The 17,317-nt window shown below is 36.2% G+C and overlaps 2 protein-coding genes across 7 annotated transcripts; both read left to right on the top strand.

Moving 5' to 3' along the window:
• On the top strand, positions 1-3,070 carry LOC6046124 (ATP-binding cassette sub-family G member 4). 5 transcript variants are annotated; one of them, XM_038254162.1, is made up of 6 exons: positions 401-485; positions 570-647; positions 893-1,122; positions 1,174-1,748; positions 1,805-2,200; positions 2,261-3,070. In XM_038254162.1, the coding sequence occupies exons 3-6, from the start codon at positions 899-901 to the stop codon at positions 2,851-2,853; spliced, it is 1,788 nt and encodes a 595-aa protein (XP_038110090.1). In that variant the 5' UTR covers positions 401-485; positions 570-647; positions 893-898; the 3' UTR covers positions 2,854-3,070. The 5 variants fall into 5 exon arrangements, with proteins under 5 accessions (XP_038110091.1, XP_038110093.1, XP_038110090.1 ...); XM_038254164.1 differs by having other exon boundaries at positions 402-485; positions 609-647; XM_038254163.1 differs by lacking the exons at positions 401-485; positions 570-647 and adding an exon at positions 1-151.
• A 4,567-nt stretch (positions 3,071-7,637) lies between these two features.
• On the top strand, positions 7,638-15,637 carry LOC6046125 (ATP-binding cassette sub-family G member 4). 2 transcript variants are annotated; one of them, XM_038254159.1, is made up of 6 exons: positions 7,638-7,894; positions 10,860-11,118; positions 11,173-11,747; positions 14,446-14,541; positions 14,613-14,921; positions 14,981-15,637. In XM_038254159.1, exons 2-6 carry the CDS (start codon positions 10,889-10,891, stop codon positions 15,580-15,582), a joined length of 1,812 nt encoding a protein of 603 aa, XP_038110087.1. In that variant the 5' UTR covers positions 7,638-7,894; positions 10,860-10,888; the 3' UTR covers positions 15,583-15,637. The 2 variants fall into 2 exon arrangements, with proteins under 2 accessions (XP_038110087.1, XP_038110088.1); XM_038254160.1 differs by lacking the exon at positions 7,638-7,894 and adding an exon at positions 7,990-8,445.
• The last annotated feature ends 1,680 nt before the right edge of the window (positions 15,638-17,317 follow it).

Raw genomic sequence — 17,317 nt, 5'->3', positions numbered from 1 at the left:
AGCTGCTAGCTAGTTGGTGTAGTACTTTTAAGGGTTGTTCATCAGGTCTGTCGAACGCGGAAGAAAATTCGCTTTCACTGTTTTGTAGTTGCTGAGAAAAGTTTGTTTGGCGATGTTTGGAGACATTTAAGTGAAGGATACAGTTTTAAACGTAAGTAAATAAACAATACAATTAGTAATCATCGAATGCGAAATATTGCTAGTGGGCAGCGCAAAAATTCATCCGAGACCTTGAACAGACTACACTATAAGTCACAATTCGATGCAATTAATAAGGGTGAACTCTTCAAACATTAGCAAGTATTGCACAATTCATCCGTCCACATTAATGATATCTACAAAGAGAGAAGACTCATCACGGTCCGGGGTGGCACTTTCCGGGCATTTTACGATGCAAAACCTGTTCAGTTACAGTTTCGACGTTGTTCAGTGGTGGTGTGGTGATATGTGCGATATTTGATCACGGTAGTAGGAACGCAATTTATGTGAGTTATTCATGATTTGAAGAACTAAAACGAACTAATTTATCAAAAATATTGCTGGCAAAAACTATCAAAACATTCGTCAAGTAACGTTTATTTTAAATCTAAATTCAACACACCAAGTAGATATCATTATAGAGCTTGACACCGTGACGCCCTCATCAAGTGAGTAAATAATTAATATCGGATGGTAGTACTACGCTCATTATCAGAGGGCCTGTGCGGTAACTTTGTGACACACTGAATAGCAGCACGACTACATGGGAGCAGATTCAGATTTTGTACGACACTGTCAGCTGGCACAAATTACACGTTCTAGGCCATTGCTGACCTTGCTGAATACGTACACGTGTACTTTCGTCATTCAATCCCAGCCATGACGAGCGAATTTTAACGATCTTTTTGCCCAGCTCATCATGACGCCCTCGTGCAACGATCCCGCCGAAGTGGTCATTCCCCTGCTCGACTTCTCCACGACGCTCGCCTTCAACAACCTCAACTACACGGTTCAGCAGGGTTCCACCAGCAAGACCCTCCTCAGCAACGTGTCCGGATCGTTCCGGTCGGGACGCCTGGTGGCGATCCTCGGCCCGTCCGGCGCCGGCAAGTCCACCCTGCTGAACGTGCTCAGCGGATTCAAGTGAGTGATCAATTAAGGGTGTGACGTAATTTAGCTCAATTGAACTTGCAGGGCCAAAGGTGTCAAGGGTCAAATACTGATCAACAATGAGGTGGTCGATCGTCAACGGTACCGTCAGCTGGTGGCTTACAACGCGCAGGACGTCAAGCTGCTGCCGAACATAACCGTTGAGGAGACGCTGCGTTATACGGCGGATCTTAAGATGAGTTCAAAGGTATCGAGCAGCGTGAAGAAGACCACGATCAACGGGATCGTGAAGCTGCTGGGGCTAGAAAATTGTACCAAGACCCAGGCCAGATTGCTGTCTGGAGGTGAGAAGAAGCGGCTGTCGATCGGTCAGGAGTTGGTGTCCAATCCGAGGATCCTGTTCTTTGACGAACCGACTAGCGGGTTGGACAGCGAGTCTTCGTACCAGGTGATCTCGTACATGAAGGATCTCGCAAAGCAGGGTCGATGTGTGATCAGTGTGATTCATCAGCCAAGTTCGGAACTTCTTGAGCTGTTTGACGACATCTACCTTGTTGCGGGAGGTCACTGTCTGTACCGAGGATCGCTGGAAAATCTCATCCCAACGCTGTCCGAGGTGGGATTCGTGTGCCCGCAGTACTACAACCGGGCGGATTTTGGTAAGAAGATCGCTTTCAGTATGATCGATCACTTCATAATACCTTTCTACTTCCAGCAATCAAAATCGCGTCCAGATCTAACCCCGAAATGGAAAAGGTTGACCAGCTCATCCGCCTCATGGAGCTCGACACCAACTCCGACCAAAATGGCAACAAACGTCCCGACCGTCTCAGCCCCAAACCGCTTGACGAGAACGAAACCCGCTCGCAGTACCCAATCTCGCAGTGGCGCCAATTCGCGATCCTCACCCGCAGAACCACCCTCGGAACGATTCGCAACTTCACCCTAACCGTGCTCCGGTTCATCGGCCACCTGTTGTTCGGCCTAATCATCGGCACCGTCTACTACGACATCGGTAACGACGGCGCTAAAATCCTGTCCAACATCGGGTTCATCATGCTGACGCTGCTGTTTATCGTGTTTGCCAACGCAATGTCCGTCGTGCTCACCTGTAAGTACCGATCAATCCCAAACCCTAACCTCAAATCTAGTAGTCCGTTTCCCCCCGCAGTCCCCCTCGAGATGTCCGTCTTCATCCGCGAGTACAAAAGCAACAGCTACTCGATCGTGGCCTACTTCTGCTCGAAGATCGTCGCCGATTTCCCACTCATGCTGGCCGGGATCACCCTCTTTCACGGCACGGCCTACTACATGACGGGACAGATCAACGAGCCGGGCCGCGCGGCCTGTTTCTGGGCGATGTGCGTCGGAATGGGTTGGTTCGCGCAGGTTTACGGACTGCTCGGGGGGAGCATCTTCCCCATCGAGGTCAGTCCGTTCATCATTCCGGTGACGATGCTGCCGGGGGTGTTGTTCTGCGGGTTCTTCATCCGGTACGACGAGCTGTTTGCGGCGTTTCAGCCGTTGACGTTTGTGTCGCCGTTTAGGTTTACGTTCGAGGGAGCTTCGCTGGCGCTGTACGGGTTTGGGAGGAAGGATCTGGGTTGTAGTGAGATGTTTTGCTACTACCGGAAGGCGGCGAAGATTTTGGACATGCTGGATATGAAGGACGAGAACTTTTGGATCGATGTCGGGGGGTTGGTGACGATCATAGTGCTGTTGCACGTGGCGTTGTACATTAGTTTGAGAATGAGGTTACGATGATTTCATTTTAAACATACTTTTTTTGGTATCTAAAAGCAAGGAATGCAATAGGTGTTGAACATTACCATCACAACTTATGAGCATCACAAAACATTAAAAGCTAAGGGATAAAAGATTAAAACTGTAGCTTTTTGTCAATAGTTTTCCTTCATATATTGTTCTTTGGAGTGCCTTAACTATCTCTGTGATACTATAGTGTTCTGTAGTAATTCGTTACACGATTGTTCAAAATGTTTCACTGTTACTGCAATAAAATTTCTGTTTGATGTTCATCAATAAAACTTACTATGTTTTTTATTATGAAGTAGAGAAAGTCATTCTAAATCAAACTAGCAAAATCAGCATCCCAACCAAGTCTAATAACAACTAATGTTCGATTTCCTCACACTCACAAGCTTTTCCCCAATAACGGCCACTAACGGAACATCTGGCATATGCCCAGTAATCGAACGAATCGCGGCTCGAACAAACCGAAAGCAAACTGTTACTGATAAAAAAAAAATGAATTTAGCAATTAGAAATGGTTTCAAAACATTACATCGCTTGTCTGGCTTCTCCCTTTTCAAAGCTGGCTGAATCAGTTCTCATGTTTTTCACTTGTTTTGATCTAGTATGCAGTGAACTTCATTCATTTAGAGTGCTGAGTATCACTAGGCGATGAATGGATATCGCCGCTATCGTAGTAGCCAGCTTGGATGGTTAGATAGTGGTGCGGTGTTTGTTTTTATTACCACCAAGTTTCGCGAGAGCGCGAGAGAGGAGAGAGCGTGCGGTTGATCGTAAGTGCTGAGTCTGCGCAGAGAGAAGGATGGTGAGTAATGAGTAGAAATAGCCCTGTGATGTCCAGATGGCTTGAAATCACCTGTATTCAAATAAATTTTGTTATCTTCAGGAAATTTTGAATCATAGTCAGATCCATGCATTTTTAGAGTAATTGAAGCCTTAAGGTTTATTGATTGGTTTTAATTTTTCGTACATAGATTCCTTTAGCATAGTTAAAGAGAACTTACTCCAATTCCAACAATTTTTGTTTTGTAAGATGATCAACTTTTGTAAACATGCTCAATTGTGGACTAATTATACCATATCATTTTCATATTACAATTGTTATATTTTTAAAACGAATAAGCAGGTTTAATGTGAAAAATCTGTAACTAACAGAAAATAAATATTTTGGATTCATAAGAAACATGTTGCTTAAGATTTGTTTAAAATATTGAAAAGGGATCAAGTCACTTATGATATTTAAAAAATGCTTATATCTATTTTTTAAGAGACGCTTGAAACGACACAAAGAATTTTTTTGGCCAAAAACTCTTACCAACCAAACATAGTTGAAAGTTCGAGCTTTCAACACATGCAAAAAGTTCATAGTTTTGTGATAAATTGAGAGCGCTACAAAAAATGTGGATTATTGGGGAATTATTGGGTTGAAATTTTCAAAACATTTTTAACTTTGCAATAAAAAAAGCTAAGAAACAGCTGAAAAATAAATACTTCGAGCTAAAATTGGGTATTCTCAGCGACACCCAAATGGCCTCTATTTTTGAAATATTTTGGCAACTTTTGACCCAATTTTCAATATTTAAAAAAAGATATCTAGGAGTTTTCAGATCTGATATATCAAAAAATTCTTTATTTTTGATATGCCAAACAAATTAAAATTTCTTAAAATTAGTATTGTTGCTTTTCTAATGTTATGTTTTTCATTTGTAAAAATTTTTCGATAAATCAAAATAATTATTTTTTTATGTAACGTATTTGTTTAACCCTTTAACATTTGATCAGATGTTTGTATTTTGATGCGTGTTCCATCTTAACATATATTTTTCAGTTGTACAAATTGAAGAGTTATTTTATCGTTTTTTGTTGCGATTAGTTATTTTGCATTCTTGTAATGAGTTGTTTTTTTTTAAGTAGGTAATAAGTACCTATAGTCAAAATTTAAGAAAAAAATTTGGCCAAGTACCAATAAAAAACTAGAAAAAAAAATAAAAATCATGAACAGGAGAAGGGCAGGAAAGTTATGAATTAATTTAAAATTTAACTCAGAAAGTTGGAATTATATCAAATATTGAATAAATGTTTCAATTTTGCTTATAGATTTTAGATCGTATATTTTGATCAAATAGTTATTCAAAATTTGGGAAAAATAAAAAAAATGTGGACAAAAATGTCAAAATCTGTAACAGCAAATCTGAATCGATGGTGTCAGAATTTTGGCTGACACTTGCAAAATCTTGCAAATCTAAATTTATCTGGTAACCCAGCCTATAGCTTAACATTTATTTTGTTAATGTTTAGAATTTCAAGCATGTTATTGGTCCTTTTTTTGGCAAGACATTTTTAAACAAGTTATTAAATTCAATAATTGCTTCAAATGTTTTAAAGCATTTTGATTAAATAATATAATAAAAACTTTACTTAATCCATCTTAATGTGGTTGGTGTTTTCCTCTCATATGCCTGTAACGTAATTTCATTCGAAATAGAATTTTCAGAATACAAAAACAACTGCATGCTTTTTGTCATTTAAATATTGATAATTACATACATCTTTCTTGACGGTTGAAAAATACCCTTTTTTAGTTTTTTTGAACTTCTTAATACGACCTCGTAGACCCACCTTCACGTATACCTATCGACTCAGATTCATGTTCTGAGCAAATGTCTGTGTGGATGTGTGTAGTTGGGTGGACAAAAAAATTGTCACTCGATTATCTCCGGACTGGATGAACGGATTTTGACCGTATTAGTCTCATTCGATCCGTCTTGGGTTCCCATAGGTCTCTATTTAAAATCAGCAAGTTTAGTTAAGTACTTCAAAAGTTATGCTTAAAAAACGATTTTGGCGTATGTCCGGAAGATTGTAAAAAGGATGGTTTTTGCAAGAAACCCTATCATGCTATACATTTTCAGAAAGGTATTAAAAAGACCTTTCCAATGAGCTCAAAACATTGAAGATCTGACAACCCTATCAAAAGTTATTAGCACTTAAGTGTTATTTATACACTTTTTGGAGGCCGGATCTCAGATATTTCAATGAAAATGATGTCCGGGTCCATCATGCGACCCATCGTTAGTTAGATAATCGAAAGACCTTTCAAATGAGCCTAAAACATCAAGGATCTGACAACCCTATCCAAAGTTATTGGCACTTAAGTGTTATTTATATACTTTTTTGAGGCCGGATCTCTGCGTGATGACCACGACGCACACCGTTCAAATTCTCCAAAGAAACTCCATAATGGTGGATCTAGGAGGATAAATGAAAAAGTTAATTTTTCGAGTGATTTTATAGCATCTCCTTAGCGAGGAAGGCAAAAATTAAAAAAAAAACAACTCGATTCAGATTACAAAATAAGAGTAAGAAAAGGCAATGTGTTTTATATCACAAAACATAAAAAGTTGCATTTTTCTCATATTTTCACATTTTTGCCCAAATTTCCTCGATTTTTCAAGTTTATTTTTGCACGATTAAATAATTCTTTTTTATCAAAATTGAAATTTTTTCTTTGAAATCATTTTTCTTTGTCATGCCATGACAATTTTTTTTTGTGTAATGCTGAACAATTTATTGAAATTTTGATGGTGTTTTTTGGTTTGTTACCAAGCATTACCACTTAAAAAAAATCAAATTCAAAAACCAACTAAAACAAAAAAAAAATCTCATGTGATACTTATTGTAAGTCAAATTGTCCAAATTTAATTAGAAACTAACAGAACAGTTAGAGTACAGTAAACAAGAGTGAATTTGATTGAATAGAGTGTAACACTGGTCTTCAAAAATGACTTTAAAAGCATTGGTGTTTTATGGCTAAAGTTTGTATTGAATTCTATTTTTTTCTGACTTGCCGATGGAAAAGCAGCTCTGCTCATTCCCTTTCCAAAAACACCCCACAACATCATGTTTTTGTTAAAGTTTTGTGAAGTTTGTAGTATGTTTGTGTATGCCTAAGCCAAAAAAAAATATTGTTCAAAAAAAATGTAGCGCCGAGGGAACGACAAATTAAACCAACCAAACATAATATCTTTCATAATTGGATGGGGGCATTAGAAAAGTACATATTGCTTTTGATTTCAGCGAGAATTACTCATTTGTGTGTTTGTATTCCTTTTTAATTTTTTTGTTGATCATACACTTGAAAGATGTTTTGATGATTAAAATTTTCGAAAATGTAACGATTTTTTGACTTGTAGATAATCCACACTGCCCATAATTAAAAATTCGGCTATTATGCCAAATCAAGTATTCCGAGAAAAACGCGTTTTAGTGTTTGTCTTCAAATCTCCATCAAGGCAATTTCCCATAAGAGTGGCATATTAGCCGTTTGGTTTTTTGCATCGGCAGCCAAATCTAAACACTATTTTAGTGAAATTCAAGTTGCAGAAGATGGGTTGGAACATCTACCACCTGGTACTAATATCTCGTTTTTGCCAAAGTGGATATTAGCCGTTTTTTTCAATGGTGGACAGCAAAGCAATTTACGATGTTTTTGTTTTTTTTATGGAAATTTAAAATCAACTTCTCAAAAAAATAAGCTAGTTAAAAAATCTAACTATTGATTTGATCGGTTTTGTTTGACATCAGCTAAATTGGAAATAACATTTTTATTTTAGCAAAATTTCAGTTACTGTTTTAAATGTACCGAAACCATCCCCTAAAGGGTCAATGACGTCACCGTTGATCGTCGTAAATGCCGGCCATTCTCACCAAATCTTGGTCTGGACTTCTTTGCCCCATCGATCGCTGCTTGTCTCTCAGTTTTCTCTCGCGTTTCAACCGAACCGGTTGGGTTGTGCTCCGTGCTCCGTCGTTCGTTCGTCGTGGTCGGTGGGTGGGCAATTGGGCATCCCATAGGGTGAGGGTGGGGGGGCGCACCGTTGACTGTCATTTGTTGTTTTGTCTCTGAGGCGTGTGTTGGGGAGACAGATATTTGTGTTTCAGAATAGATCGAAACTCACTCGGGGCACACACACGTTCTGGATTGGCGTTTTCGAGCGACAACTTTCCATTTTGGAGTGGACTAGTTTGACGGAAGGTAAGAAATTCTTTCCCGGGAAGGGGGAGGGTGATTTAGGGAGTACGATTTCTCTCCCACTTTGGGGCCAGCTGAAAGGTGAAAACTATGTGAATGAGTCAATAAAACAGGTTGAAGTCGAAAGGTGATCGAATGTCGAAGACCGGAAAAGATTACACTAAAGCGCATGGAAACGGTGAAGTTCTTGGCAAGAATTAGAAGGTTCAGTTTTTGGAGAGTGTCGTGTCGTGCATATAAATAACTTCATTCTAGACAGTGTTCGTCAACGTGACGATTCCTGCGTCTCTTTTTGCTGGAATTTGACTTGTTCTATACCGTGCATAACACACGAAAGAGCATTCTTTCTGGTTTTGGTGATTGTCGATGTTGGTTTTGCTTGTTTTTCGTTTTTGCACAGTCAAATCAAATATCCATTCTCAGCGCCATACTCAGAAAGAATGGCCAATTCATATGACGTCAGCTCGAAACGATCATCGCAGGCAAAGTGGGAGGCCGGACTAAGTCGCCGCTAAAGTGAGCACAATTGGAAACAGATGGTCGGGTTCGTGAAGGTGTGTGATTGGAAATTTTGCGGAATGATTGTATGTAGGATGTTTTTTTTTATTTATTTTTAGTTTGTTTGTTTGATTTTTCTCAAAACATATAATGATAAACAGATAATAAAATGTGTTATTTTTTACTCAGAGTGTATGGTACCTCCTTAACAAAACTGAAAAAAAAAAACATTTGCTTGTATTTTTTCATGCTGAATCAAACCTCATCATTATACCAGGCTGTTAAAATTTTTAGATTATGTCTGGTCGATGGTTTCTATGGGATATGGGAGATATTAAAATAGTTAGTAAAAATGCATTTCAAATAAATTTTATTAAAAATCAAACATATGATAATCAATTTCAGTGACTGAAAATTCCAGAACTGGAAAAGACAAACAATTAAAAAAAAACAGTTGTTTATGAAACTTTTATTTAATAGCTTCCTAACAAACCTTAAATATCTTAAAAATAATGTATGCCTAATTTTACCAAAAAATTCCAGCCTAATACTGCTGCAATTTTTTTCAAAATCGGCCCTATACATCAAAGTACATAATTATTTTTTTCAAAAAAAAAAAAAACTTCAAATTCTGTAGTAACCGTTCAATAGGGCGAATCTGAGTTTGTAAACAAGCAGTCTATCCCTCAAGTGACAGTTCACGTAAAGTAAGAGGGGGAAAGACTGCTTGTTTACAAACGCAGATTCACCCTATTGAACTGTTACTACGGAATTGTTAATGATAACACAAGTTCAAATAACTAAAATAGTTTGAAATGCATTTTACTTCGTTGATAACTACATTTAGCATGTTTGGACTTGTTTTGAAATATTTTTATTTTTCATTGTAAAATTCCTATGTACATCAACCATTTTTTTTCTTTTAAATATTGGCTCACAAAATCAGGGGGCAAAAAAAACTAAAAACTCCAAAACAACAGCGGAAAAAAGACCTACCTAATTTTTCTAGATTCATGATCGCCTTCAGCATTATTAAACCAAATTAAAAACATATTTAGTTTTTTTTGTGAAATTTTAATGTGCCTAACAACTTTACTGGTGTATAATTCATTTTAAAATACTATTTCTATTGAAATATTGAATCCATGGTTTGAAATTTCAATAATTTTTTGGGAACTCTCCCAAGAATGAGCATTTTTTTATAAATTTTATTTGATTTGAATGAAACCTTTTCTTTGACCAAAGAAGATATTTTGCAGTTTTTTCATACAAGTCTCCGTAACATTTTGCAGCTTATACGAAAATGCTATTTAAATATCGTTATGCTATGCTATGCTATGCTATGCTTATTCGAAAATGCTATTTAAATCAATGCTATCAAAAATCTTTATCTTGAGAACGTTTTTTTCTGATCAATTTGGTGTCTTCGGTAAAGTTGTAGGACTTCTCAGAAAAAAAGTAGTTGCACTCTAAACAAATAAAAAAAAATTTATTGAACATTTAACACAAAAAAAATGCGCAAAATAACTATTTATGATTTTTTTATCAAATGTTTGGCAGTGTTATCAGTTTTTCGACTAAAAATAATTTTAGAAAATCGTGAAAAAAAAATTTGGATTTTTATTCAAATTATTCATCAAAAAGTACATAAAATTTGATATCGTGCATCGTTTTAAAGTTTAAATCACACAGTAAAAAAGATGATTTTAGGAAGGTTAAATTTTTTTTTCGTTGAGTATTACTTCTTTTTTGAGCAATTTTATCTGAATAATGTATTAAAACTGTGAAATTCAACAGAAAGTAATGAAAATTCACCACATTACATTGAATACAAAATATTAATGTTACTGTTATTTTTTACTATGTACTCAAAATTCAATAATTGCTTAAAACGTGACTTTTTACATGTAGAAATCATGGCCAAGCTTGACCATTCCTTAAAGTATTTTTTTTTTTCGAAAAATCCGTCTTTTACAAATTTTCTTACAAGACATTGAAGCTTGACCCAGTGGTTGCTTAGATACAGTCTCTGAAAGAGAAGCAAACAGGAAAATAAGTTTTTTAATCACCACCAAAATAGCCTCGATTTTTCAAAGCAAATTTGCGTCCGTTTTTTATTTTCAATGACAAAAATTTAACTATCATAAAATTATGCGATCTTCGGAATTTTTTTTTCATGATTTTCTAATCAACCTTGACATTTGAAAAGGCCACACGTTTTTGACCAAATCAAATGTGAGCTTTGATTTGAAAATTGTTCTATTTTTCTGTAAAAAGTCTGTTATACATTTTCCAGATTAACAATCAATAATTTCTCATATTTTTAGAAATGCTATTGAAATATTCTTATAAAATATGTTTTATGTTCTCTTCGCATCACTTTGAACTCAAACTATCTTGTACCGCCGTCGTCAAACCCCATTAATTGACCTCGATTAATTCTCTCAGTCACTTCTGTTTTCTGTTTCAGAACCCTCTCTCCCCACCACGATTTGAAAAATGAGCTCTGAGGAGACGGTGGAGGTGGTCATTCCACTGGTCAAAACCATCACCAGCCTGTCCTTTCGGAATCTATGCTACACGGTCCCCCAGCAGCAGCGAGGAGGCAGTGACAAAAAACAGCTGCTCAAAAACATCTCGGGGACGTTCCGGTCGGGACGGCTGTCCGCCATTATGGGACCATCCGGGGCGGGGAAGTCTTCGCTGATGAACGTTTTGAGCGGGTTCAAGTGAGTTAACTTTGGGGATTTATTTCATTATTTTTTACTTTTATTCAATTTTAGAACCTCCGGCGTCAAGGGTCGCATCCTGATCAACAACGAAGTCATAGAACGTGCCAAATACCGCCAACTGGTGGCGTACACAACCCAGGACGTCCCCCTGCTGCAGAACATCACCGTCCAAGAAACGCTTCATTACGCGGCAGATCTTAAACTCCCCTCGCGAGTAACACGAATTCACAAAACCAAAATCGTCAACGACATCATCGCCCTGCTCGGACTGGAAAAGTGTGCCCACAATCAGGCCCGGAACTTGTCCGGTGGTGAGCGGAAGCGACTCTCGATCGGACTCGAGCTCGTTTCCAATCCAAAGATTATGTTCTTTGACGAACCCACCAGTGGACTGGACAGTGAGTCGTCCTACCAGGTGATACGGTACATGAAGGAGCTGGCGAGGCAGGGAAGGTGTGTTGTGAGTGTGATTCATCAACCAAGTTCTGAGTTGTTGGAACTGTTTGACGATCTGTACGTGGTTGCGGATGGGAGGTGTATGTACCAGGGGGCGTTGGAGGATTTGGTGCCGACGCTGACGGAGGCTGGGTTCGTGTGTCCGCAGTACTACAATCGAGCGGATTTTGGTGAGTTTCGTAAAAGTTTGAGTTTAGCTTATTTCGAATTAATAAGAGTAACGATTTTATTTTGAAAAATTACTATACTATATGTTTTGGCTGTTATCAGATTTAGTAGGAAAACAATGCTAATATTTTGGAGACATTACATTTTCAAAGCATTTATATGACACAAATGTGTCCTATCCCATAAAAATGCTACTTATATACTACCGTCATCAGGGGTGACATTGGGTCTGGGGGGGTGAAATTGTGTCATACGAATTTCAGCATTTTTGTATGACCCAATTTCACCTCTGATAGCGATAGCTTTGAATTTTAAATTTAAATTTAACAGTTAATTAAAATTATTTTTTTTAACTTTAAAGTTGGATACATATTTTTTGATAGTAGGAATGCTATAGAATTTCGTATCTTTTTTATAGAGATTTTTAACACTCAAACATTTCGTGTAGAAAAATCGTCCGAGATTCTGTGGAAGCAATCCCTACAAAAATGTTGGAACGATGTTTTCCGTCGCATAAATTACAGATTTGATCAAATCGAGTTCTGCAAAATCCTAGAATTATCTAGGGGACTATCCACAAACCACGTGGAAACCTTTTTGAAAATCAAAACCCACCCTCCCCGCCTCGTTGACAGTTTTCCATACAAAAAAAAAACTTTTTTGTTTAGCCCGCATCTGACCCGCCGCCTATTTTGAAGGTCGTTCCCAACGACCGAGTCCAGTAATGAACTGACCGTACAATATCACTACCCACTGAGAATTTTGGCTCGAGCCTCGAGTCGATCTGGCTCGAGATCGAGCCTGAATCGAGTCGAGGCTCGAGCCAAAATTCTCAGTGGGTACGATTTAAAAAAAAACGTACACGGAAAAAATCCCCATTTTATTATTTGACTTTTTTTTTAAGTACAAAAAGTAAAATTTAAAGATTTTTTTTTCGAAATTTGTTTATTTCCAGAGTTTTTTTTAAAGGTCCAATAGACTATTGTGTTTCATATGTTTATAGAACCAATTAAAAAAAAACTCTAGATTTATTGTATTGATCTTTTATGCTAAAGTTTACGATGGTGCAAAATCTGGATGTATGATTTTAGAAAAAAAGCAATTTTTGAAGAAAAAATACCTAAAATTTTGTCAAACAACAAAAAATTAGATCAGAATTCGGAATAAAATTGAGATTGCGTCTTTAAATGCGTTTTTTATTTTGTTCTAAAATATATTATAATTTTTTTTAAACTCAAAACTTCGATACCAAATTTTGCACCATCCTAAACTCTAGCTCAATTTTGCTTTTATTTAGCATTGGACTGAACAATGTTTGGTGTAAATTAGATTATATATTTTGTATTAAAAAAAATAGTTTATTAAAAAAATATTAAAAAAAAATATATATGTAACATTTAAAATTTTGTCTTACTAATGTAATGTTCAATTGTTATTGCTTAATTATTCAGGGCTCCAATGCAAGTGCATTTTTTTTTGAAAAACACTTGTACAATTGATTTTTTATTGTTTAGAATGTATTGTGAAAGTTTTCTGCATTTATAATCAAAAATGGCTTTTGAAACTTTTGCAAATTTAAAATTTTTGAATAATGGATAGAGGAACAAACGTTGAACTTAAGGAATAAGTTTTTATCCCTTCATTAATTTATATTTTGACATTTTTTTACTGTAAAATGACTGTAATATTGCATAAAGTATTTTGTAATACCTTGAATGAAGCAATCATTATTTCGATAACATAGCACGCAATCTTATTTATCATCTCTCAGTCACATAAACATCATAAACATGAAATCAATTTCACGATCAGGGACCAAAGCTATTATTTACGACAGTTGTTCTCAGCCATATGAGTGTCGAGAGCAGGGTTGCCAGGTTGCCAGATTTTTCAAGTGTCAGTGAGAATAAAGATTCACCCTTCTCTGTGCCAGATATTGATGGATTTTGCCAGATTTTTCACTTTATGCCTATAAAAAAAAAATAAATATATAATGTTTTTTTTTCTTTAAGAAAGTCAGCTAAACCGTCTAAATTCTACAAACTTTTGAATTTATTTATTTATATCATCCCTCCCCTTCACCGTAAAGATTTGTTAGATTTTCGTCTGCCAGATTTTTCCAGATTTCTAATCGATACTTAGCCATGAATTTGAAATTTTTAACCTGGTCGAGGGCTATTTCATCAAGCTTCCCAAGAAAAGTTAGGAAAAAATTACTTTCAATTGAAAATCTCATTTTTTATATTAGTTTAAAAATATTATTTTAGCAAACTTAAAGAATATTGATGCAATACTAAAAATATTTGGATATATAAAGTGAAAAATAAAATGAATTAAAACGATTTTGAAACCCAATTATCTGCCAAAAAATTAAAAACGACTGCTACTGATGTTTTTTTTATTGATCCGGCAATTTTTATTTGAAATAATTTAAAATATATTCATTCATACAAAAGATATCAAGCAAAGATTTGTTTTCAAATTCAATTCAAATTTAGATAAACGTTGTCAAGAAGCAAATTGTGCTCAAAATTTATCAGTGGTATTATAACGTATTTTTATTTAACTTGAATCTAATTGCATTCCAATGTGGAAACATCATAAGTTAAAACAGTTATTTACTCTAACTTGACAGTGTCTTCTATTACAGAGTTATGTTATTAAATTATCAGAATACTCCAAAAATTCATTCATTTTCAGCTCTCAAAGTGGCCTCAATGCTCGACACCGACTCCGGCGACAAGGTAAACCAGCTGATGAAGCGCATGGAATCCATCACCACCGAACACTTGAATGGTGAGTGTCTCCGCTAAAACTCACCTCTCTCTGCCATACTCCAACTCACGATGAACTGCCCCTTCTTGCAGGCTTTCACGACGACCAGCACGACGAACTGCTCGACGAGGGAGGACGGAAAGGTGGTTCGAGTCCGCAATATCCCATCTCGGCGTTCCTGCAGTTTTGGATTTTGACGCGGAGGACGGCGCTGGGGACGTTCCGGAATCTGGCGCTGACCCGGCTGCGCTTCATTGGGCACATTCTGTTTGGGTTGATTGTGGGGGCGGTGTTTTACGACGTAGGGGATAATGGGAGCAAGGTGCTGTCCAACATTAGCTGCTTGATCATGATGCTGATGTTTATCGTGTTTTCGAACTCGATGACGGTGGTGCTAACTTGTAGGTTCTTCAACGCATTTTCAAAAAGAGAAAATTTTAAGATTCTTTAATTATTCTAGTCCCCCTGGAAATGGCGGTCTTCATTCGTGAGTACAAAAGCAACTGCTACTCGATCGCGGCCTACTTCTGCTCGAAAATTGTCGCCGATTTCCCGCTCATGCTGGCCGGAGTCACGTGCTTCCAGCTCATAGCCTACTACCTGACGGGGCAACTGAACGAAACCAGCCGGATCGTGATGTTCTGGGCGGTTTGTGCGTTGATGGGTTGGACCGCGCAGATGTACGGAATGGTGGCGGGAAGTGTGTTTCCGGTGGATGTGAGTCCGTTCGTGGTGCCCAGTTCGATGATACCGATGATTCTGTTCTCCGGGTTCTTCATTCGGTACAGTGAGCTGTTGGATGTGTTCAAGCCGTTGACGTACGTGTCGCCGTTTCGGTACGGGTTCGAGGGTTTGGCACTGACCACCTACGGGATTAATCGGACCGAGATTGGGTGTGAAGAAATGTTTTGCTATTACCGAAAGAGCGTGAAGGTGCTGGAGTTGTTGGAAGTGAAGGACAGTTGCTACTGGATGGACGTCGGCGGACTCAGCGTTTGGATTCTGGTGCTGCACGTGCTGTTGTATGTTAGTTTACGGTTGAGATTGCGGTGGAATCAGTAGTTTTAGATTTAAGGAGAATCTCACAGTGGGTTGCATTTATTGAAAGTGATCTGAGTAAAAAATAAAAATCAGAAAAACAGTGACGAGATTTACAAATTTAGAGAAATTTGAGGAAGATTGCAATCAAAACTAGTTTTATGTTATGTTACCCTTAACAAAATGACAAAAACATGATCGTTAACCACTCAGCGATACCAGTTTTAAGAGAAATTCACAAACTGCCTTGTCATTTGCACGACTAACAAACGCTGTACATTTGCTGCAATGTACAGTTTTAGAAAACAAATATATTTTAAATATGTAAAGAAAATGTCTTTCAATGTACCTGTATCACAAACCCAAACATTTTTTTTAATGGCGGTGGGACTTGACCAATAGCCTGTATCACGTCAGTTTTTTGAGTAAAAATATATACAATGTTCTAGAATGTTGTGCAAACTCAATGTACACAAAAATTATAAGATTCAAAACATGTAGTCTTGTATATAGTTAAATCTTTAAAATAGTTGGGCATGATTTTTAAATTTTTAAATGATTTTATTCAAAAAAGTAAAACCTATAACTTTCTTCAATAAGAAAGACAACAAGCAGACATTTATATAACAAATTGATTTTATTTTTATTTTTTTAAGGCATTTATATTTTTTACCAGCCAATAGTTTTCGAATAATCAACAAAATAAAAATAAGAGCTTATTAGGCCGTTGCAAATATTTTCAAATTTTTTGTCGGATGCCGGCCCTAAAAATTACGGGAATTTTTTTTAGATAAACTTAAAAATATTGATGAAAATATAAATCCAATCAAGTGAAAACTATTTGAAGTGAATTTTCTGCGTTTGGCTTGTTTTAAATGATTTCTTATTGTTTATTTTTTATTTATTTTTTTGAAGGAATTTCCTGATCGATTTGGAGTCTTCGGAAGAGTTGTTGAGACAGTATTCAGAAAAAGATAGGTAAGCGGAAAAAAAATCCGATTTTGAAATTAACTTTTTTTTTACAAAAAAAACATTTTCCCAAAATGTTTAAATTTTTGAATTTTTATTATATATTTTTGAGGACAAAAAAAATAAAAACAATCTAGTTTTTTTGGTTTTTTAAAATAGTGTCTATACTTAAGATTTTCTTCGAAAAGTTTTTGAAAATTTTCAATAACATTGCCAAAACTAAACATCTGGTTTTTAAGTCTCACACAAACATTCCCAAACTTTGCAATATCAATATTTCAGTAAATAATGGTCTAATTTTCTTTGCTAAAAAATTTAACATTTTAGAATTTTGCTGATCCTTTCGAAAAAAATATTTTGAAAAATGTGGAATCAAAACAAACATTTCAAAAGGGCCAAACATTCAATATAAAGGCCATTTCTTAGAAAATGTCTTAAATAGTATGAAAAAATATAGTATTAAATTCTTAATTCTAAAATATAATGAATTACTTATTCCACGTTAAGATTTATGAAATGTAACAGTGTTTTTTTTACACATGGCATATTCAAAATCATTTAAAAACATAAACAATAATTTGAAGTTAACGAATGACTTTTTAATACATCTTAATAATGTTTCAAAATTATTATAAAGTTAAAAATCTTGAAACATTAAATCATCCTTAAAAAATGAATAAACAGAGTAAAATGATTGTTAACTACAATACAAACTTTCAATTAGTCACCTAACTCTAAGACTGTTCTGGATTTCCCCGCAAGTGGTTAAAAAGTTTCACACTCATTTGTT

Source organism: Culex quinquefasciatus, chromosome 2 (assembly GCF_015732765.1).
Source record: "Culex quinquefasciatus strain JHB chromosome 2, VPISU_Cqui_1.0_pri_paternal, whole genome shotgun sequence".
Lineage (NCBI taxonomy): Eukaryota > Metazoa > Arthropoda > Insecta > Diptera > Culicidae > Culex > Culex quinquefasciatus.
Note: the sequence above shows the minus strand (reverse complement) of the source record. Positions and strands in the feature narration are given on the sequence as shown.

What these genes read in the sequence shown, in the direction of transcription:
- LOC6046125 (XM_038254159.1), top strand. Translation starts at nt 10,889, where the DNA reads ATGAGCTCTGAGGAGACGGTGGAGGTGGTCATTCCACTGGTCAAAACC. An exon ending in CTACAATCGAGCGGATTTTG is followed by an intron (nt 11,748 to 14,445) that starts GTGAGTTTCGTA and finishes ATTCATTTTCAG; the next exon opens with CTCTCAAAGTGGCCTCAATG. An exon ending in GATGACGGTGGTGCTAACTT is followed by an intron (nt 14,922 to 14,980) that starts GTAGGTTCTTCA and finishes TAATTATTCTAG; the next exon opens with TCCCCCTGGAAATGGCGGTC.
- LOC6046124 (XM_038254163.1), top strand. Translation starts at nt 899, where the DNA reads ATGACGCCCTCGTGCAACGATCCCGCCGAAGTGGTCATTCCCCTGCTC. An exon ending in CTACAACCGGGCGGATTTTG is followed by an intron (nt 1,749 to 1,804) that starts GTAAGAAGATCG and finishes TTCTACTTCCAG; the next exon opens with CAATCAAAATCGCGTCCAGA. An exon ending in AATGTCCGTCGTGCTCACCT is followed by an intron (nt 2,201 to 2,260) that starts GTAAGTACCGAT and finishes TTCCCCCCGCAG; the next exon opens with TCCCCCTCGAGATGTCCGTC.